General features: G+C 41.3%; 1 protein-coding gene across 13 annotated transcripts in view; it reads left to right on the top strand.

The window, feature by feature from the left end:
- The window catches only part of MAP2K4 (mitogen-activated protein kinase kinase 4), a 67,266-nt gene that overhangs the window by 26,523 nt on the left and 17,688 nt on the right, over positions 1-23,055 (top strand). For 11 of the 13 annotated variants that reach the window (XM_042449533.1, XM_042449532.1, XM_042449539.1 and 8 more), the window contains 2 exons: positions 272-367; positions 15,020-15,194. In XM_042449533.1, the coding sequence (XP_042305467.1) occupies positions 272-367; positions 15,020-15,194 (271 nt within the window). The remainder of the gene's footprint in view (positions 1-271; positions 368-15,019; positions 15,195-23,055) is intronic. The other 2 variants (XM_042449544.1, XM_042449540.1) reach the window with 1 other exon arrangement.

Raw genomic sequence — 23,055 nt, 5'->3', positions numbered from 1 at the left:
GATTGTAGCCTTCCACCAATTTCATGTAACATGTTGACTTAGTAACAATAATGTTTAAGAAGGCTTCAGCATTAACTTCTGCAATGTATTTTCTATATATTTTAAACCAAGAAATGCTACAGACTAACCCACAGCAAGGAAGTGGCACATTTTGCCAGTTTTCAAAAAGGCAGTTTGTGTTCTCAATTACTATGTGTGTATGTGTTACTGTGTTATGTGATAACAGCATTGTGTTTTCCTGTCATTTTTACAACTCTTTTCCTGGCTGAAGTGATACTCAAGCAACAATGGGTAGTAATCACATTGCCCCGTTCACTTTCAAAAGGAGAGAAGCGGAGATGATCGTGAAACTTTCCAGCAGGCTACAGTAAGCGTAAACTGTCTGTTAGCCCCATTGTCAGATATTTGCATAAAAGCCTCCCCAAGCCATCACCACAATTATAATAATTTACAGGAAATTTATCATAGCATAAGTAAATATGATTATTAACATGATTAAATATTTTCAATAAATATGTTTATATTTCCTTATTTCTTGCATGATGAAATGTTATGGTTGTGTTCATATCTGCAATTCCAAGATAGTTTATCTATAGACTGCCATTGGCACTAGAAAGCAAATTGTTTTGTTTTTTTTTAAAAAAATACTTGTATTGTCATTCTCAGGATGGTTTGATGTTAACTTGCAACTTTATTTAAAAAAATTGGTTCATAATGGGGAAAATGCTGACATAGTCATATTGCAGAAGGTATTCCAAACACCTTCATCTTGGAAAATCTGTCCTGTTTCAGGGTGAAGCAGTAGTCATACTTAAAAGATAGAGTTTTCCATGTAAAGTGGGATGAGTGCTGGCAAAGTTTTCTGTAAGCATGGAAGTAGAAAAGAAGAATTCTGAGACAGAACTGCAAATCCCCAAAGCCCTCATGTTTATAAAACAGGACCTGGTTAGCCAGGTGTAGTGCTTCCCAGTTCCTGCCTAAATCATTTAAAAATTAACACAAAGGTGTGATCTAGCACAGTCTTCCATAGGTGTATCTCTTTTATGCAGCATTGTGTGTTATTCTGTATGGCAAAAATTGCTACAGTATGCTTGTTACTGTATGGTTACACACAGCACAGGCCCATTCATACTACACAACTACAATGCTATGATTCTGCTTTAGCCAGAATCCTGAGATTTGTAATATGTGGAGACACCATAAGAATGAACCATGGCAATTACATCTTAACACTATAACTGTGTGGGATTAAAATCAAACAGATCCCCTTCCCCTCTAATTACTCCCATATATGACACATATACAGTTGGCCCTCAACTTTGGCGGGGGTTAGGTTCCAGCCTCGTGAAAGTGGAAAAACTGCTAATTTAGGCCTGTAATGTTTTTTACCCGAGGGAACACATTTCTAGGCATCTGTATGTTCTATAGCAGAAGCATGCCATAGAATAGTGTTGCAGGACCTACAAATCCCTACAGAAGTTTTCTCTCTAGGCATCTGTAGATCTTCCAGCGTAACTATGATCAGCTTCTGTTGGAAAATCTACTGAGTGACTTTCAGAGGATAGTAATGACAACCCCACTCTGAAGAAACTTGGCAAGAAAACCCTGTGATAGGTTCACCTTAGGGTCACCATAAGTCGGAAGTGATTTGGCAGCACATAACAACAAACAATAGATACATTTAAATTTAACAATATCTCTTAGTGAAAATTGTGCCTTCAAAAGGGTACAAGTTTATTAAGCTATATTTTTAATGCTGTACTCTAGATGTGACATTGATCTCCAGAATGGAAGCTTGTAACTTCCTTAGGATAGAAATAATCTTGAAGATAATAATTCTTTTTTTAAATTTATTAAGCTAGCTCTACAAACTCATTTAAAAAGGAGATCATCCTATTTAAGATATTCTTTTGAACATAGATCAAGAGTGGGCAACCGTAGAAGGCTAGGGCGCTAGCCCCAGGACACCTCGGAGATGTGGGGGGAAAAAACACCTCCAAATGCTTCTGGCATCATGGGAGATTTCCCACCATGTTTTGGTTTTCAAAAAAGGGCTTGCTTGGGCCTACATTGGCCCAGAGGGCTGCAAAATGAGGTGGAAATGCACATTATATGGTCTCCATTGGATTTTTTGGAGCCTTTCTGGGTGTGTGTGTGCGTGTGCAAAAAATGTTTTTAACTTTTGGGGGAGCAGGGGGATGTCATCCACACCCCTAAAGTGCATATAGAGATGTTGTGGGGAAAAATGTATCTCCTGGAGGCCATAAAAATGCAGCTCATGGTCTGCACTTTGCCTTCCTGCTTTACATGTTATCCATGTGATAGCTGGACAGTAATGCCACAGTGCCAGTGGCATCAAATATGGCACTGGGCACTCCCCCTGGAGCAGTGTTGATGTCTTCAAAAAGGAAGCCAGTCTTTGAGCTACTCATATGTAACATTTCTCCCTGCAAAGATGCTAACTTGTGAATATCCAGGGATGGAATCAGTGGTGTGCGGTATGCCAAGGTCATAATACCAGCCCAATCCTTGGTCATTGTATAGGCTAGAGTATATACAATATCCTATAAAATTATCATGATACATACAGTCATCCCTCCATATACTGTATATGGATTTTTTATCCATGGATTCCAGCATCCATGGCTCGAAAATATTTTAAAAATATATAAATTCCAAAAAGCAAACATTGAGTTTGCCTTTTTATGTAAAGGACACCATTTTATGTGTCATTTTATTTAATGGGACTTGAGCTCCATGGATTTTAGTATCCATGGGAGTCCTGGAACAAACCCCCAGTGGATACCAAGGGCCCATTGATTAATTCATTGATTAATTAATTAATTAATTAATTGATTCACATTAATATGTGAACAGGCCTTTCTTTCATTCATTTCTTAATTTTTGACTTGAAGATTGGAAGTGGTATATAGTGTGTTCAATACTTGTGATATTTGACTTCTTTTGTGTTGACACTCAGATAGATCTGTCTTGCAGCTTTTCTGCATGAGTCTGAAGTATCCATATAATTAAATGTCATCTGCCAGCATAACTGTTATATGTAATATGCTGGTATTGAAAAAGTGGTCAGTCAAAAAATGTGAAAGCCAGACCAAGACACAAATAAACAGCATTATATAGTTTATTATCTTTGCTTCAGAGGGCAAGCATCTTACTTATTTTCCTGCTGAGAAGCAAACCTTGGCTTTTACATGTTGATGGTCTCGCTCCTGTTAAATTGTTTTTGCAGCCTTTTGATTGCTGGATCATCTCCAGCTCTTTCTTCTCTCACTGTAACATGTGGCAAAGATTTTTGTAGTGTAAGCTGTTGCAAGCAAGGCAGGATTCACTGAGTTTCATACTCAGCAGCACTATGTCTTTTTTTTTTTTAAACTGTCCTCTTACATTAATGGCCTTTAAAGTGTTATATTTTCTTGGATTTTATTAATTGTTTCCTTATTGTTTGCAAGGAGTACTGCCATAACTGTGTTATATACAGGTTTTGAGAGGGCTAGAAACCCAGAAGAAATTCAAGGGTTTCTTTTATTAAGTGTGACTTTGGAAGATTATTGTATTTAAAGTTGTTTTCCTCATCAGGCTTACTTCTCAGTGTTTACTTACAGTACCAACAAGATAATGTTGTATTATACTTCACAGCTTTCCATTATTCTGAAATCCACATCATTGTTCAGTTGCAGTTTATATCAGTCATAAATTTGAATTAGCTGTGTTTGTCATCTGTCAGTGCCTTAACACTCTAGGCTATATGTATTTTATTCGCGAGGAACACTTCTGTACTTCTGTTTTGACTTGTGACAGGGAAACAGGCAAGCAGTAATAGAAGGTCTTCTGATGTGAGCCAGCATGGCTTAGTGATTTGAGTGTTGGACAGTGGCTTTGGAGAGCAGGGTTCAATTCCCAGCTTGACCATGAAACCCACTGGGTGACTTTGGAGAAGTCATATGCTCTCAGTCTCAGGGCAAGTCAATGGCAAACCTCCTCTGAACAAATCTTGTCATGGAAATCCCATGATAGGGTCACCTTAGGGTCACCAAAAGTTGGAAATGACTAGAAGGCACACTTTCTGATGAAAGAATTTAAAAGGTCTTTTTTCTGAATTGACACAATGGTAGCTCTTTCTCACAATCACATTACTGTTACTCTGTGTGATCAGAGTTGGATTTTGCCCAAATGTGAGCAGCACCCTGAGGTTTTCAGCACTCCATACCCCTAGATACATTTATTTTCTGTTGATCAATAGAACAGCCTGTTAAGATTTTAACATTCTTAGTCTCGGAGTGCCAAAGGATAGGATTTACGCTGGGGCCTCAGACCTATCCAAATATAACCTATATTCAAGTTATATTTCAAGCTGAAAGTGGGTTATAAAACAAATAGTAATTAGAATACAACAGGAGCCAGTGCTTTTGATGTCCAGGTTCTAAGCTACTTAATGGTTTAAAGGCAAAGATAACCACTTTGAATTGAAAACAGAAGTGGACTAGAAGAGAATGAGTCTGTTGTAGAAGGATGTGTGCAGGGGACTGAAAACCAGTTGCAGTCAAAACTTTACCTGTAAAATGTTGAGCTTTCTCAGGTTTCTGGAAAATTTTCAAACAGAGCCCTGAATGGGACACGTTGCATTTCTGGGGGACATGTCACTATGAGCAGCCCTCCTTCTTTACATGGATGCAGCTACTACACCAACTGAAATTGGTAGAAAGCTGGCTTCATGAACATTCACGCACAGACTAGAAACTTGAGTTTTCAAAGGGAGTGTAACTCCATGCATGACTATTTGGTTCTTTCTTACTTGGTCACTGTTACTATTAATAATCATTTTACTAATGGTTTAATGTTATCTGGATTTTCATTTGTCTCTAGCCAATGCATTACCAGCCTTACACTGATTCAGCACTTCAGTCACTCCAGTGGATTGAGATGGACAGCAATGCTAAGCTCTGTTTGAAGCATTCCTAATGGTGTTTATTTAACACATTAGGAAGGGAGGACACTTTCTGTGTCCTCTTTGTCATTGCTTTCTCACATGAAAAACAACCTTGCTGAAGAGAAGAGATTCATCTACCTGTGGAGGCTTTAACATGAGCCAGAAACATGGTTTTTCCCCCCCACACGCTGACTCTTGTGGGGAGGTTCCGTGAATAGAGGCGTTTCGTCTTTAAACACATTATTTTTATGCAAGCAAAGTGGCAGCCAAGGGGGTGAGACTAGTATGCTTTCCTCCTCATATATTGGTAAGCACAATTTTAAAAACCTGATTAGGGCTTTAGAGTTTGATATCATCGACATTCTTGTGAATCCATGGGCCAAATCCTTGGATAATATTTCCCAATGATTTTTTTGGGAATGTTAATGCAGCTTGGAGGACAAGACAGAACCTTGTGGGACACAATAGATCTTTAGCCAAGGGATAGAGTACTTGACCTTAGTACCATATTCTGAAGCTACCCTTTAGCAAATATTGTATGCACTCCAAAAATACCAGTTCTCATTTGAGTGAGACAATCTAGAATGCTACTATGGCTGATGATGAAAGCCACAAGGAGGTTCAGTAGACTCAACAGAAATGTATTTCCCCCATGCAACTCTCAGTATAGATCAGAGGTGGGGAACCTATCCAGGTTCTGATGAATTACCATTCCTGTCATGCCTCACCACCAGCTAAGCTGAAGGAAGTTTTAGCCAGGCTCATGAGGGCTTGGTTGTAGCTCCTTCACTTATTATGGTGAATCAGGGATCCAGCTTTTTGAGGGAAAAGAAAAGCATTTCTATTTGCCATCCTGACAGATTAGAATCTGTAGAGAATGGGAGCCCTAAGCCCTGAGTTTCTTCATGTTAATATAGTTTGTCAAGGTTGCTAGGTCACTATTGCAAACTGCATGTGTTGGAAAAATTCCATGATTCTAACAAATTCAATAGAAGTCTAAAATTCTATTGGTCATGTAGCCTCTCATAAGGTAAATAACCAATCTCCATTCCTTGCTTACATAGCCCATTCTCCAGTTTCTTCATTTCTTGGGGAACAAAATATGCTATGTAACCTTTACAGTGTCAGCTTGTTCTTTTGGAGAAAATTTCCCTAGCTCCAAGATACACAAATAACAGAGATGTAAACAGTAGAGAGCCAGTGTGCTGTAGTTGTTTGAGCGTTAGATCACAACTCTGGGACCAGAGTTTGAATCGCCACTCAGGCTTGGAAACCTACTGGGTGGCCTTGGAGAAGTCACACTCTCAGCCTCCTAGGAAGGCAGAGGCAAACCCATTCTGGACAAATCTTGGCAAGAAAACCCAGTGATTGTGTCACCTTGGTATCGCCATAGGTCGACAATGTCACAACGAGTGTTTTTAGATTAGCACATGTGAAGTGCATTTGAAGGCAGTCTACCAAAACTCACTGGCTGGATAAAGAGGGCATTAATAAGAGACCAATGCTAATTCTGAAGGAGCTGGAGTGAGCCACAGCTAAGAGGGGACAGAAATTATCCAAACTATCACACAGATGCTCCACAAAGTTGGGCTTTTATGAAAGAATGACAAGAATAAAGCCGTCTATGAAACAAACCCATATCAAATTTCTTTTTATCTCTTAAATCAGATTGTATGTTTTTAAAGTGAAGATTTAAATCATTCTAATACTGTTAATAGTTTCATTTCATTTTAATGTTCACTTTTTGTATGTTTTTAATTTTGTATTGTTCTTTTTTAAGTTGTAAGTTGCCTTACAGCTTAAGTTCCAATGTTTGAAGTGAGGCAGGAGGAGATAACAATGACGGTGCCCATTTGAGCTTGCTAAAATGCACGTGGGAGACACAGCAAACATGTAGGGAAAAATTCTCTGCTCTGATAAAACAAAAATTAGGTTGATTGACAATGTCACAACACACTATGTGTGGTGCAAAGTCAACAGTGCTCATTGCACTGGATAGTGAGAACACTATCCTCACCATGAAGCATGGTAGTGGTAGCATCATGTTGTGGGGATGCTTTTCCTCAGCAGGTGCTGGGGAAATATAGCAATAGCAAGTACCTTTTTATACCGCTTTTCACTGCACTTAAGCACTCCCTAAGCAGTTTACAAAGTGTAAGTCAGGGGTAGGCAACCTTTTTGAGCTGGGGGCCGGGTTGCTGTCCCTCAGACAACTGGGGTGGCCGAAAGGGGGGTGGAGCTTCCACCCCCGGGGTGGGCCGCATGCCGGGGTGGATCTTCCACCCTCTGGGGCGGAGCTTCCACCCCCAGGGGCCAGGCCACCTCCTCTTTGCCGGCCCCTGACGGGGCCCCAGGCACTGTCAGAGCCGGGAAAGGCCGTCGGGGACCGCCAGCGCTGGAGGTCTCCCCGTCTTTGCTGGCCCCTGATGCCAGGGGCCCGCTGCCGGCCACCCGGAGCCCTCCTGGAGGCCCCAGCGAAGGCAGCAGGCCTCCTGGAGGCCCGCTGCCGCCGCCGGACACCTCCTGGAGGACCCCAGTGAAGGCAACGGGCCCTCTGGGAGGCCCGCTGCCGTCGCAGGAGCCCTGGAGGGCCCAAGGATAGCAACTGGCCTCCAGGGCCCACTGCTGCGCCGGAGCCCTCCTGAAGGGCCCAGCAACGGCAACTGGCCTCCCAGGGGCCCACTGCTGCCGTCGGGCCCTCCTGGAGGCCCCCGCGAAGCAACGGGCCTCCCAGGGGCCCGCTGCCGCCGTCGGACCCTCCTGGAGGGCCCCATGATGGCAACGAGCCTCCCAGGGACCCACTGCCGCCGTCGGAGCCCTCCTGGAGGCCCAGCGAGGCAACGTGCCTCTGGAGCCTGCTGACACCACCGGAGCCTCCTAGTAGAGGACCCCAGCGAAGGCAACGGGCCTCTAGGAGGCCCGCTGCCGTCACCGGAGCCCCCGGAGGGCCCCCGCGACCGCAAATGGCCTCCCAGGGGCCACTGCCACCGGAGCCCTCCTGGAGGGCCCAGCGATGGCAACTGGCCTCCCAGGGGCCCGCTGCCAACGCTGGAGCCCTCCTGAGGGCCCAGCGAAAGCAATGGGCCTCCCAGAGCTCCGGTGTGGCTCCTGGAGCCCCGTTTCAGGGCTCCGGAGGCCGCAGCGGGCCTCTTAATGGGTGCCGCCATTTTGCCCTTCAAAATGGTGGCCGAAGCCGCTGAAATCAGCAGCGATTTCGGCGGCAGGAGGGACCGGGGCGGCGGCGGAAAGGCACCTGCGGGCCGGATCCGGCCCGTGGGCCGGAGGTTGCCGACCCCTGGTGTAAGTTAATTATCCCCAACAATCTGGGTACTCTTCAGAAGGATGCAAGCCTGAGTCGAGCTTGAGCCCTTTTGCTGGTACTGAATTCACAACCTTATGGTTTGTGAGTGAGTGGCTGCAGTACAGGCATTTAACTACTGCACCACCAGGGCTCCTTAGTCAGGATGAAGAGAAAGATGGAAGGAATGAAATGCAGGGCAATTCTAGACAAAACTTTCAGTTTGCAGGGGGTCTAGGACTGTGGTTGAAGCTCACTTTCTAGTAGGACAATAATCCCAAATACAGTTAAGGTAACTCTGGAGTAGTTTCAAAACAATTATCTGATTGTCTTAGAGTGTCCCAGTCAAAGCCCAGGCATCATTGACTGAAAATCTGTGGCAAGAGTAGAAAATTGCTGTTCATCAACATTCTCTGTTCAACCTGCTAGACCACTTTTGCCATGAAAAATGGGCAAAAATTACAGGATCCAAATGCACAAAGCTGATAGAAACTATTATCCAAGATTCACAGCTGTAATTGTTGCCAATGCTATTTTTAACCAGTATTGATTCAGGAAGTAGGGTAAATGCTTATTGAAAACAAAAATGCCAATTTATTTTTGTATACTTTATTCTTACACCATAATTTTTTTTTTAAAAAATGATGTTGTACATAATAGTGTTGAGTATCATGTATATACTCAAGTTATTTTGTTGAAATGTCAAAGGGGGAAGGTATTGTAGTTCCCACCATCTTTTAATGTTGCCTTTGTTTAAGGAAATCTCCCAAGCAAAACAGTCAGCCCTTCTTATCCGTGGTTTTGAGCATCCGCAGAGGGCAAACCTGGAAGTTGTCCCCAATGGCAGCGTGCATGCACGTGCGTCGCCATTGGCTACAAAAGTCCCTGGCTTCCCCTCCCCTTTCCCTCCCCTTTCCCTCCCTTTTTCCCTCCCTACTTACCTTCTTGATCGCTGCTTCTGCCTTGGCCTCCTGGTTGCCGCCACCACGGGAAGGCCGGGTGGTGGTGCTGGAGGCCAAGAGGCCTCCAGGCAGCCAGCTGGCCCTCCGTGGTGGCGGCGGCGAGGAGGCCAAAGCCTAGCCTTGGCCTCTGCTGCCTCGCCCTCCTCACTGCCGCCACCTCTGCAGAAGGTCCGGGTGGCGGGCTGGAGGCCTCTTGGCCTCCAGCACCTTTTCCTCCCGGCCTTCTCACCACCGCCACAGGAAAGGCCGGGTGGTATTGGAGGCCAAGAGGCTTCCAGGCAGCCACCCAGCCCTTCCGTGGTAGCAGCGGCGGCAGTGATGAGGCCGCGGCTGTGAGGAGGCTGTGCTGGAGGCCAGGCTTCAGCCTCCTCACGGCCGCTGCCGCCGCCACCGCAGAAGGGCCGGGTGGAGGTGGCGGTGGCGAGGAGGTAGAGCCACCGCGTGGCCTCCTCAGTCTCTCCGCCACCTCCACAAAAAGGCCAGGTGGCGTTGGAGGCCTCTTGGCCTCTAACACCACCACCCAGCCTTCCCACGGTGGTGGCAACCAGGAGGCTGAGGCGGCAGCGATCAAGAAGGAAAGTAGGGAGGGAAAGAGGGAGGGAGGCAGGGAAGGAGGGAGGGAGGGAGGGAAGGCCAGGGACTTTTGTCCCAAATGGTGGTGCGTGTGCACGCGCGCCGCCATTGGGGACAATAGGACTTGAGCATACGCGGATTCTGGTATACGCGGGGAGGTCCGGAACGGATCCCCTGCGTATATCAAGTGCCCACTGTATTTATTTCCACCATTTGACAAGAAGAATTATGTCTCCAAGGGAAGTGAAATACCTTGTCTGAGAATGGACAAGGTATTTCAGAATGGACAAGCATCAAGTTGACAGTTGTCCAATGTGGTAGAATTTTTTTAAAAAAGCATTGTTTGTACATTTAAATTATTTGTGCCCTGCCTTTTAAGTATATAGATCCTTCAAAGAAGGTACCATTTCTTTTACAAAAATAGTAAAATGACAATGAGATAACATTGAAAACATCCATCAGATCCTTAGTTCTAATAAAAGAATTAGTATCAGTTGGAGTGGGAAGGGAGACAGCAGGGGTGGGGAGGAAGAGACAGGTCAGATGTACCAAACTTTGCTGTCTCTGTTTCTCGCTTCTCTGGCTCCATCTGTGGGCCTTTTATGGTGAATATCCCTGGGGACACATAAGAAATAGTGCAGCTGGAACAGCTATTATTTTTCACATGCCTGACCTTGCTTTAAGCTTCCTGGAACTATGCCCTCTTTGAAGAAGGATACAAGTCACTCTTCATACTCTGTTAGCTAGTCTTCTTAGCCTTATTCATCTGTGGGACATCCAGGTTACTGTCCATCTTGGACAACTAACTACTTACTTTCACTGGGTGTATCCACATATATTGATATATCTGCCATGCTGTTACAACAGCCTATTTCTACCACTGATGAAGACTCTTTGTCGAAACACATTTGGTCCTATTTGATCAATTTACCACTTGTAATGGTCTTTCTATGTTATCCCTCCCATTTGTGTCCTTGGAGGTGTTGAAAACTTCAGTTGTATTTGTATTTTATATGTATGACATCTCCAATATTTGATTTATTCGTTGGGATTTATAGTTCTTAAGCCTAGTACATATTGTCTACACTGGCTCTTTTACTCATTTGTCTCAGAAGCTTTTGATTTTATCTTTGGACTTTGCACACAGACCATAGCATTTTTGTCTGTTTGCAGGATTGAATATATTTTACCTATCCCTTTCATTTTTTATCCAACTCTTCCAGTTTGTTTCCAATAAAATTATTGCTATTTTATGATCATTGCTTCTTTTTTTCCCCCTAGACTTTTTTGTTCTGCAGCTAGTCTTCTTAAACCATAAAGAGCATCCATAATGGACAAGGAAAATGTGCTTAAGGATTTGGGATCATACCACCAAAGGTCCCATCTGCATCCTTAGGATACACAAGTCTGAAAAGTACCCATAACAACAAAGAGAAGTCAAAAGTACACCCATTGGATGTACTAAATGCCGTATCCTACTTCAGTCAAAAGCAAAAACATTAAAAAAATATTAAAAAATGATGTTTTCTCAAAATTGTCACAGCAAACTGAGTATTAACTACTGTCCTTCCCCAGTCCCAAAGTATAAAATATTTTACCACTCAAACAGCTCATCTTCTGTACAGACACGGCGGTAGAAAAATAAGATTTCTTTGCCTTCACAGCTGTGGAGTAGAACTTAACATGCATAGTCAGAGTCCTCTACATAATAGCTGGAGGAGATATATTCTGATTATCTCGAAAACCGTTGTAATATTTTTACAGTGCATATATACTCAGATTTAAGGTACATTGTGCAATGAGACTTAAGTGGAGCTAGGTTTGAATTCAATTGTAAAGATGATGACTGGAATTGGTCTTTCTCCCTATTTGAATGTCTTGCTGTCTTGGACCAGCAGAGTGTAATTAACCAAAGCATCCAAGCAGACTATATTCCTTTTCTCATGGAATTATTGATTCAAGAGTTCTGCACTGCTGCAGTTACCTTAGTGAAAGGGCAGCATATGCTGAAAATGGCATTGTTCTCCTGTTACTTGAATGCAGGAGCCTTAAACAGAGATTTGAACTGCTGTACAATGGGGCCATGACATAAATCCTGACTGTAAATAAAGTCTTGATTGATACATTTTTAAATTTAATTACATTTAAATAATGTATAATCATGCTTTGAATGTTTCTTTGACATCTCCAAATCAAAATAAATACATTCTGGTAGCTAAATAAAGATCTCAAATTCAAATCTTAATATTAGATTGTTTGGAAAGGAAGCTTTTTTTGGTATATATAGCTAATTGGGATTGATCTTGTAAACTAATCATTCGCTTGGTACCTGAAAAGATTGATAGTAGAACAGAGTGACTATGCACAACATCTGATTTTTAAAATAAGAATATGGACAAACTTGGTGAATATTTTTCTACTCTTATTTCAGCTAGGGTAGGTCCAGAAAAAAAAAGTGATTGTTGTAGCTGTGACTAGACAATGTAGCAGAATAATCATAATAGGTCAATTGAATTCCATGATATATCACAGATATACATGTCCTGGGAAATGTGCAAAATCTTGTCTGTGATTGATGATGGGGCACTGTGTGCTTGCAACTTTCGTGTAGCATATTGCAACTTTAAATAATCATTGTATGATAATATTATTTCTGTCCCCAGTTAAATTTCAGCAGACCCTTCTCATCCTCAGGAAGTGCTCCCCTGTCCATTGATTGGGGGGGGGGGGATGGTCATGCCCATATGGACACACACCCGATATAATAATATGGGGCATGGCAAGCTGCAGACAGTTGAATCTGCAGATTTCTAGCCTGCTTATATGGTGGCCCACTGTGTATGTCTGAAACTGCAGTGGCTTAGGAACAGTAAACTGAAAAGCAGTTGTTCTTTTTGGGAACAATTTCTGTATGTTTGACCCTGTTTAGTAAATATGTTTTTGTATTACTGATAATTGGCAATTTGCCAGCATTTCTGAAATATTTTATTGACAAGGCCTTGTGATGCTGTTTCAAGACAAATTCTTCTGCCAGGAACAGGTGTAAATAGAAAAACCTTAAAACTAGCTTATAATATCTTTGTTTAAACTCTACTTCATTTGCTTTCTTTTTTAATTGGTTCTTCGTAACAAGATTATGGTATGGCAAAGTTCGTGCTTAGTTAATTGAACAGACAGGAATTCAGAGGTGCTAAGAGAGAGTATTCTGTGTTTAGAATTGCATTTTCCCTGTATTTATCCTGTATAGTTTCAAGTTGTATGAGTAGATGAAATACCAAGAGTGTGGAAGTAGGATTGATATTAATTGTTCTTGGGAACGGGACTTCAGTTTGGCATTAAATGACTGTACTAGCAGCCTGTGGTCCAAGTGTGTGTATATGTGTTGGAGAAGGTTTCTCACTCACGGTGGTGGGATGAGACATCCTCTTTCTTGGACCACTTGCCAATGCTGCATTGATGAGCTTGTTTGGCCTCACATCTTTCTGCACTTGCCCTTTCATGGGAAACCACAATTGGAAGCCACAGATGTTCAGGTGTAAGAGCAAACTAATTTGCCACAAAAGTTGATACAGTATATGGGTATAGAATTGTGAACACACAGGGGGCAAAGTGGAAAATGTTGGGGGGGAAAGGGTTTTTTTCCAGAAAAAAAATTGGAATATAGAATATATATATATATATTTTAAAAATGGTGAATAAAATACTTATGACTCTTCTGCATTATTACTAACAACTAGGCAGAAGGCAGAATTTTAGGTGGCACTGCATACACTATCTCAGTTCATTGCAAGTGCTGGGCATGGTTTCCTTTTTTCGGTTTTTTAAAGGGAATGAGTGTTTTATGTCTCCTTGATTCTATGGAGGACTAGCAAATACAAAATAATTTTGTTTACTTTATTAATCTTGATGGTTTTCTCTATTTTTATTATTCATTTGTTTTCTTGCTTCACATGAACTGACAGTAGTTCAAATGTTCATTATATTTATGGGCCTTGTACCTGCATTTTAAGAAAAAAATTAAAAAGTCAAAAGTCAAATTCATTTGTAATTCTTTTTTTTAATAAACTATACTTTTGATGTATCAACCATGATAGTTTTTTGCTATCTTAAGTCATGCATCATATATTTTGCTAAAGTAACAGAATGAGTTAGTCTGTAAAAAGTAGAAATTTTGCATTTTTTCCAAATTGTTTTTTCTTAGAGAAAAAAAAAACCGGGTACCGTAATTTTTTTCCCAATGGCTTCAAATTTTTCCAGGAACGTTAAATCTCTGTGTAGGTCTGTGTGTGGAATGTATTAAAAATGAGGAGACTGCACTAGCCCAGGTCTTGTTCAGGCAATTATGTTTAAACTAATGGGCGTGTTTGTTTTTGGCCCTGATGGTTAGTTTCCGTAGGGTTTTTTCTTTGCTCCTTAGGATATGGAGGGAGGAATTCTTAAATGTAATCTTTCAAGTATATCCAGAATCGGTGCTGGGGAGCCTAGAGCTTAATAGTCTGATTTTAAACCTGTGTTGCTGGAAGTAGGTACTGTCAAGTTTTGAAACTTGCCTCCTATTAAATATGCCAAGATTGCTAGCTGTATGCAGTGTTGGGAAGGTAGATGTTCATGTTTGTCCTGAGAGAAGCACTATGCTTACCGGGAAACAGACAAACCTGTGTGCATTGCTTCATGTAAAGGCACTTACCAGCTAAAAATGAAAAACTTAAGATGACAAAATCCTTAATGAAATGTGGAATGGCAATAGCAAGTAGCATGTACATTTCTATACCACTTATCAGTGCACTTATGTATTCCCTAAGCAGTTTACAAAGATTGCATGTCTGCCCCAAGTAGTAAGAAATAGCCTTTTTCCTGTCTTCCTGCATATGTCATTTAATAATAAAAACATGCACCATCAGCTTTGTGGCCTTTTAACTTTTATTTCACTTTTATTTTATTTCGCTTAAAAGGCACAGTGCCAAAATACTTGTCTTGCATGTTTGCGGTTTGTATTAAGACTGATAGCAACAGAACTGAAAATAAAATTGTTCTAAGACTTCTGGCCATTTTCAGTGAACCTGATTCCAGCCTCCTAACTTGTGCCCCCTATCTAGCTCCTTGCTGGAGTTTTTTTCTTCTTTTTTCCATTAGGCTTACGTACCCTATATATAAAAATGCTTTTAATCAATGCTGCTTAAAAAAAAGGTTTCAAACTATTTAAAATGTGGAAAAATTCATTCCCAAATTTTTTGACAGAGAGAGACTGAGAACACACAGCATTGAATCATCAGGAAAATTGAAGATTTCCCCTGAACAACATTGGGATTTTACTGCTGAGGACTTGAAAGACCTTGGAGAAATTGGACGAGGCGCTTATGGTTCTGTCAACAAAATGGTCCACAAACCAAGTGGACAGATTATGGCTGTTAAAGTAGGTGATGCCCATAATTATGTTTGTACTTCTGATAGTAGGAGAAAAAGATGATGGAGAATTTAATGTTCATCCATCTAGCAACTGTTCTTTGCTTCCCCCTTTCTTCCTATTATAAGGTCTATATTGTTTAACAGTACAGTGGTACCCCGGGATACGAAATGACCGCGTTACGAAATTTCCGGGATACGAAAAAATTAGATAGGAAAAAACTGTTCCGGGTTACGTTTTTTTTTTCGGCTTACGAAAAAATTTTTTGTGCTTTTCGGCGCTTTTTTGCACGAAATCGCGGCTTTCCAGCGCTAGCGGCTATGGCTTTTTCGGGTTGCGAAATCTTTCGGGTTACGAACGGCGCCGCGGAACGAATTAAATTCGTAACCCAGGGTACCACTGTACAGTCTTGTTAATGGCTAAGTTGATATGGTATGTAGAATTTGACAAGGATACTTTCAAAAATTATGCTGGTTAAAAAAACAAGTGCAAAACCACATGAATGTCAAATGACATGAAGACATTGAAAAGTTATAGTAATATGGAACCTGAGACCTTTCATCTCTACATCATTAGTTTAAATTCAGCTCATACTGATAGGAATTACATTTTTATACATTGGCTAGTTCAGGATCCTTTCTAGAATGCTGCCTAACGCTTAAAAAAATGTTGCTGGAAATGCTCCAGGTTTGTAAGAGTTCTGATTTGGCATCTTTCACCAGCTCTGTATATTCTCAGAAGCAATCCATTATTTCCCTTAAAGCCCCAGATGGAATTTTCTGTTTTTAAAAACAGTAGACAGTATTACCATTTGGCTGAGTTATTAGCAGTTCTTTGTGGGTTGAGTTGGGTGTTACCTATCATTTTCATATGCTGGAAAAAGAACCCACTGTTCTTTTCTTTTCTGTAACTAACAGTTATCTGATATTATATAGCTTCATTGGCAAATTAAAAAAAGTTAACAAAGGCGCTGTACAGACGGGCCCTATGGGGCACCGTCGTTACGTGCGAGGGGTGGCACTTCCATATGCAACTCGCCCCTCGCACGTGACGAGGGTGTCAAAATGGCAGCGCCCTGTACATATGGACGCCGCCATTTTGACGTGATGGATGTCAAGCGTCCGCATGTCCCGGCGTTATTGTGATGCCACTAGTGTGCCATTGGTACACTGCAGCATCACAACCGCGCTGCAGAAAGAACCCACTTTTTGCGGGTTCTTTTTGCTGCGCGAGGGAGCCGCGCAGTTTGTCCGCTGCAGCTCCCTCGCGTAGCAAACCAGGGTGGCAGGAGACCACCCTTTTTGAGCGGTCTGTATCCCGCCAACGACCATGGGGATTTTAATTTCCGATTTTTGTGATGACCACAGTTTCTTAACAAAACTGGACTCCAAAATAGATTGTTGCTAAATCAAGAGTGAATGTAGTCCCAACTCAAGAGCAGACAAGAATGTTCTATGGAATATACTGTGCATGCTTTAAGATTGTTCCATTATTATTATTATTATTATTATTATTATTATTATTATTATTACCCTGCTCTTCAGCCAAAAGGCTATCAGAGTGGCTTACAGTTTGTTAATTAGACATTTCCCTATAGTGAGCAGACAGATTGTTCGTACTTCATACACTGCTGATCATTAGATATGATGAGAGTGGGAAAGCTTTTGACAACTATGTCCATAGAATCTTAGTAATTTTTCACTGAACTTTTCTCTTAGTGCATCTGTGCAGATGTCTTTGAACTACATCCATGGACACTAGCTAGGAGGAAGTCATTTTTCTCTCATTTCTTCCTTTTCCAGAGCTTTCAGGGAACACAACAGTGTAGCCAGTCACAGGTAGATCCAATACAAACACAATATCAGCATGAAAAGCAAGGTATGAAAACAGTTCAGACACACCAAGGGCATCATGACCAGATAGGTAGGTAGGAGATAGAGATAGCAATGTCTTCTACACAGCTGATGCTAAATCAGGGCTGCACCCATTCTCAGCTCAGGTAGCATTGTGCCTGGAACTGAGAGCTTTTAAGCCTGAGCTTCTAGAATCTCATCCAGATATCAGCTGCAGGCCTTTGAAGAGTACCCAAAACCAACAAAATGAACTTCAACAGGGAGAAATGTAAGGTACTGCACTTAGGCAGAAAAAATGAAATGCACAGATATAGGATGGTTGACACCTGGCTTAACAACAGTAGATGTGAAAGAGATCTAGGAGTCCTAGTAGATTACAAGTTGAACATTAGGCAACAGTGTGATGTGGTAGCTAAAAAGGCCAATGCGATTCTAGGCTGCATCAATAAATAGATCTATAGAGTCAAGATCAAGGGAAGTAATAGTACCACTCTATTCTGCTTTGGTCAAGCCTCACCTGGAATATTGTGTCCATTTCTGGGCACCACAGTTCAAAAAAGATGTTGACAAGCTGGAGTGTCTCCAAAGGAGGGCAACAAAATGGTGACGGGTCTGGAAACCAAGTCCTATGAGGAGAGACTTAGGGAACTGGGCATGTTTAGCCTGGAGAAGAGAAGGTTAAGAGGTGATATGATAGCCCTGTTTAAGTATTTGAAGGGGTATCACATTGAGGATGGAGCAAGCTTGTTTTCTGCTGCTCCAGAGAATATTACCCAGAACAGTCGGTTCAAGCTACAGCACAAGAGATTCCACCTCAACATTAGGAGGAACTTCCTGACAGTAAGAGCTGATTGTCAGTGGAACACCGTCAGAGTGTGGTGAAGTCTTCTTCTTTGGAGGTTTTTAAACAGAGGCTCCATAGCTGTTTGTCAGGGGTGCTTTGATGGTGAGTTCCTGCATGGCAGGGAATTGGACTGGATGGCTCTTGTGGTCTCTTCTAACTCTGAGATGCTATCCTACCCTTTATTCAACCAGGAAACCTTCAGTGAGCAAGCACTTCTTTGTTTAGTGGCTTGCTGAACCTGTACCTCTTCTTGGGAGTCAGAAGCCTCTCACTAACATTATCCAGTTCAGAGTGCTGTCTGTATCTTAAAGCAAAGTTTCAGCTGTCAGTTCTCTTGCAAGTCCTTTGATCTCCTTGACTCACCTCAAAGTCCCATAACACTGCCTGCTCCTCTGTGACATTTAGTCTAGTCCAGAGGTCATCCTCTGGTGAGAGTTCTTCCAGCTAGGGATATATCTGTTTCCATGTCTGGTAAATTGCCTCAATGTTAAAAAAAAAGACCTACCGTATATACTCGACTTAAGAAATATATGCCCCAAATTGCTCCTAAAATTTTGGGGTAGACTTATAGAAGGGTCAACTATTCAGTAGTGCTTAGAAGGGTCCCAAAGCAAGTAAACCTGTCACCTCATCTCCTTTGAATACTAATTCCTTCCCCCCTCCAGGCCGTTTTCCAAGCCTTGGCTTCCTGGCGGAAAAACTCGCCGTTTAAAAGCACTTGTGTCTCTCTCTGCTCTGTTTTGCAAGCCTTGCCTTCCCAAGGAAAAACCTCTTCATTTAAATCCAGTTGCTTCTCTTTTGCTCCCTTTTGCAAGACTTGGTTTCCCAAGGAAAAACCTCTCCATTTAAATCCAATTGCTTCTCTTTTGCTCCCTTTTGCAAGACCTGGATTCCCATGAAAAAATCTCTCCATTTAAATCCACTTGCATCCTTTCTCAACCCAGTGTTAAAATCTTTCCTCCAGCACCTGGGAATTGGTTGGGAGAGGCCCAGAGAAGGAGGGACAGAAGTGGTATTTCCCCCTTTTCATCCCTCCTTATAGCCCCCTAGGGTTTACCCTTCACTTATCCACAGGTCATATCAAAATCTCGGATTTTGCCCTGAAACCTTCCCTCAACTTATACATGAGGTCGACTTATACACGAGTATATATGGTACTAGGAGATAAGACTGGTTTCTACCAGATAGCTAGGTTGCTCCCAATCTACTGTTGACTGCTTCACATTTTGCATTTCAACTAAGGTTTGTTGTAGCAGATGCATGAAATGGGACTGCAGTGTTGTATACCCTTAGACAGGTACTATGGAGCTATGACCCTTTGTAGCAGACAGACACACATACACATTTAGCAAGCTGTTGGGTATTTGAGGATCCGTGTGACCATCCCATGCTGCAGGCAACACTGAAGTGTAACTGTCAGCTAAAGTGTGAAAAGCTTCTTAGAGAAGATAAGTTTGCAGAGTGACACATTGTACTTTAAGTGTACTTCTCTTTCTCTTGTCTGTTTCTCTGTCTGCCTGTCTTTCTCTTTACACACACACACACACATTTTTATTTCTCTCTTCAATAATATTTTCAGGATGGTGGATTAAAAGAAATAATAATGACTATAAATACAAACAATATATAACAAAGGAAAAGTATTCAACATAGATCACAGTACCATGACAAAATACTGTTGTATATATAACTCATGAGTTATATAGTGAGTAAAGCAGCTCTTAGCCCACCACATTGTGTATTGTCTAATTAACAGTTTGTAAGCCGCTCTGATAGCCTTTTGGCTGAAGAGCAGGGTGTAAATAAATAAATAAATAGTATTATATTATTGTGTGGCTTCTGTGCTGTCAGTTGGTAATTTTACATTTTGCCTAGTTTTGAAATGGACATATAGCCATTATCCCAAGAAGGGAGAGCATTTTAAAATGTTGCAAACATTTACTGTATTAAATGTAGATTTTAAATAAATAAATAAATAAATAAATAAACAAGCAATACCTCTTTTGGGCCAACTCCAAAACATCAAATACTTGCATAATGTATTTTATGCTTTGGAGTAGGCCCAATAAAGGTATCGCTGCACTGTGGATTTAAAATGATTAAGGTAGTTTAAAAAGCCTGTGAAAGTTTTTTCTGGCAAATGTAGAAGCCCTAACAGGTAATGTTCAAGTCCATCTTATGATCAGCCTTCTTCTTGATATAGAAAAACTGATTATTCATCACTTGCCTGAGGTTGCAAAAGTCCAAAGGCAATAGCTATAGTTAGTTATGTCGATGTACACTGTTAAGAGGAATAGTTTACAGACCCTGCTTGTGAAAGTCAATCTGGCATTTGCCTGAGAAGAAAAATTAGTATGTAGTAATGCCATAAGAAAATTAGTATAGTGAAATTCCAGGATGAAAGGGTGTCACTCCAAATGAGACACTTTTGTGGGCATTTGCCATTTTGTAGTGACTTGCAGTCAGGAAAATATTGCCACATTATATAAGTTGGGATGGATTTGTATCTTCTTGTTACTTAAGCTGTACATCCCTTGCTTGCTTACCTGTAACATGGTTTGTTTACAACTCCTCTGTGTGTGTGTCTCTGCGTGTGCATGCTTACACACACAAATTTACAGAATCCTCAAGAGGAGATAAATGTTTATACCTCCCAGTATAATTGTGACTTGCACTAATAAGTCCTTTGAAGTTCGCTTCAGTTATTCTTCTTTCTACATGTGACTCCTACCTGGCCTTCTTTTCCACTTAACATCAAAGAATCAACTCCACGTTCACTCCAATATTCCTCTAGCTTTTTTCATCTCATTCTGTGCCATACTTAGACAGAAAAAAAGGAAACACACAAATATAGGATGGGGACCCCTGGCTTGACAACAGTAAAGAAATTCATTTATTCACACACACACACACACTAAAAGGTCAAGGGAGGAACTCTATGCTATTTACAGTTGGTTTCGGCAGCAGGTTAAACACTCAAGAAACATTGATGGAATTCATTATAGTTTGGATATATCTTGGAATTATCACTTCTGTAGATGTGTTATCAGGCAGTTCCTTATTTGAACCATTACCACATTACCCATAGTTTTACAATGAACCACTTGCTTGTATTAAACAGATGTGCAGTTAATTGATGACTGTGATGTCCTGCCAGGACTGATTGAATCTCCCGCTGCATTTTCTTTCACATTGGTTCAGGCTATAGTATGTTTAATGTAGGAAAAGTTCTTTGTACAGTATTAGTTGTGGGAGGAGCTGTAGGATTCCCCTGCATTATTTCCAGGTTTGGTTTGCCCTTTCCCAGCATGCTCTGCTGTAGCTAGAGATTTTTAGTTGGGGAGCAGTCTTTGCTGTGAGCAGGCAGAGAGATGTCTTTTGGTGGCAAACAGGCCCAGACAGTCGGAAAGGGCATTTCTTACACGTTAGCCATTTTAGTTACCAATTTAGCCAATTTAATAATTTTTTTTTTTAGTTACCAAGTACTTTAGCCAAATCAGTTACCAAGTACTTTAGCCATTTTAGTTACCAATTTAGCCAAATTAGTTACCATCAGCAAGAATATAAAGGAGTTCAGGAGCTGAAAGACCCTGCACCAGCTCCATTGAGAGAGGAGAGCAAACCAACATCAGACCCAGAAAGTTGACACCCTGAAGATTGCTGAAACTGTAAAGTATCTTTTATTTAGAGCTGGGGAGGAGAAAACTCTTTATTTTTGTCCTTTAAATTAAACTTCCCCCTCTTTTGAACTTTACATTCAGCTTCAGAGCCTTTTTGGGTAAAGAGTTTGATCTCACCAGGGTACCGGCGTTGCACACCCAAACCTGCCACCACCTTTAGTTGGGTGTGTCTTCACAATGACTATAGAATATTGTTCCCCAGAGTATTTTTATCCTGTAACTAAAAGAGAGAACAATACAAGCTTCTGCAGTTGTAACTTTCTCAGGTAGCTCAGAGGGATGGTTCTGTAGTAGGAGAGTTTAAAGTACATTTTTCTCTCTCAACTATCAGAGTACTGAGATTCTTAAGAGGATCATGCCATTGTTGCTATAGCGGTGTGTGGGCTTTTGTGACACAAATACTTGGGGCCAAGTACAGTCAAGATTAAAAGCTTTTAAAAGAAAATTAATGTACGGTACTTAGAGATGGTTAGAGATGGTCACATCTCTTAGGGAAATGCCACCCTGTCTCTTTTGTCTTTGGATAAAGACTGTGAGGCAGAAAAATATCCTGTGAAGGAGATGTTTGCATTTAGAGATGCTATTTGCTGAAAATATCAATTTGGGTGTAGAGTGATTGGCAAGAAAGCAACATGGGGAAAGGGAAATGATAAGAAAAAGATCATGTTCGTGAAGGGTGCTTACAAGTAGTTTCAGATCTGCCCTGCAGATTGTACTATAGAGTGATAGTTAGATGGCTTCCAACCAGTTCTTAGCCTGCTCTCCTGAACTGTTTGCTCAGTTGTGGTGTTGTATTTTTTTTTCTTTGTGACTGCAAAGTACCTACAGCAATTCCTCAGCAGCTTCCTCTTGTGAGTTAGCAGTGTTGCAAGATAAGGAGCTATACTGTTGTGAATGGCTGGTTATCATACAAGTTATATGGTGAAAGTGAAGGGTGAAGCTTTCAGCTTGTAGGTTTCAGTTGGTTGAGCATTTGTTAATTCTTCACTGATACAGAACAAGGGACATGACCTGAAAAAAATGCAGCCATTAACACAAAAAAAGAGACCGGTTAGGTTCCTTGATAATAGAACGAAGTCAGCCCTCCATATCCATGGCTTGAAAATATTCTAAATAAATACATTCAAAAAAGTAAATCTTGATATTGACATTTTGTATAAGGTACACCATTTGAATATGTCATTATATTTAATAGGACTTGAGCATCCATGCATTTTGGTATTCGGAGGGTGGTCCTGGAACCAAACCCCCAGTGGATACCAAGGGCTCACTGTACTAGGTGGGGAAAGGAGTATCAGATAGTAATGATAGCATGAATACTCATTCATAATAGAGCATTCCACTAAGGGTATTGTTACTCCAGTATATTCTGAGCAAGGAAGTTGATTTTTGCACCTAAAAGGTGGCATGGGATATTACCATGTGTAGGTGCTGCTCCAAAACAGGTGTCATTTCTCTTAATAATCCCATGCTTTGTCTAATTAACAATTTGT

Source organism: Sceloporus undulatus, chromosome 2 (assembly GCF_019175285.1).
Source record: "Sceloporus undulatus isolate JIND9_A2432 ecotype Alabama chromosome 2, SceUnd_v1.1, whole genome shotgun sequence".
In the NCBI taxonomy this organism is placed as follows: Eukaryota; Metazoa; Chordata; class Lepidosauria; order Squamata; family Phrynosomatidae; genus Sceloporus; species Sceloporus undulatus.
This window is presented reverse-complemented; position numbering and strand designations above follow the sequence as displayed.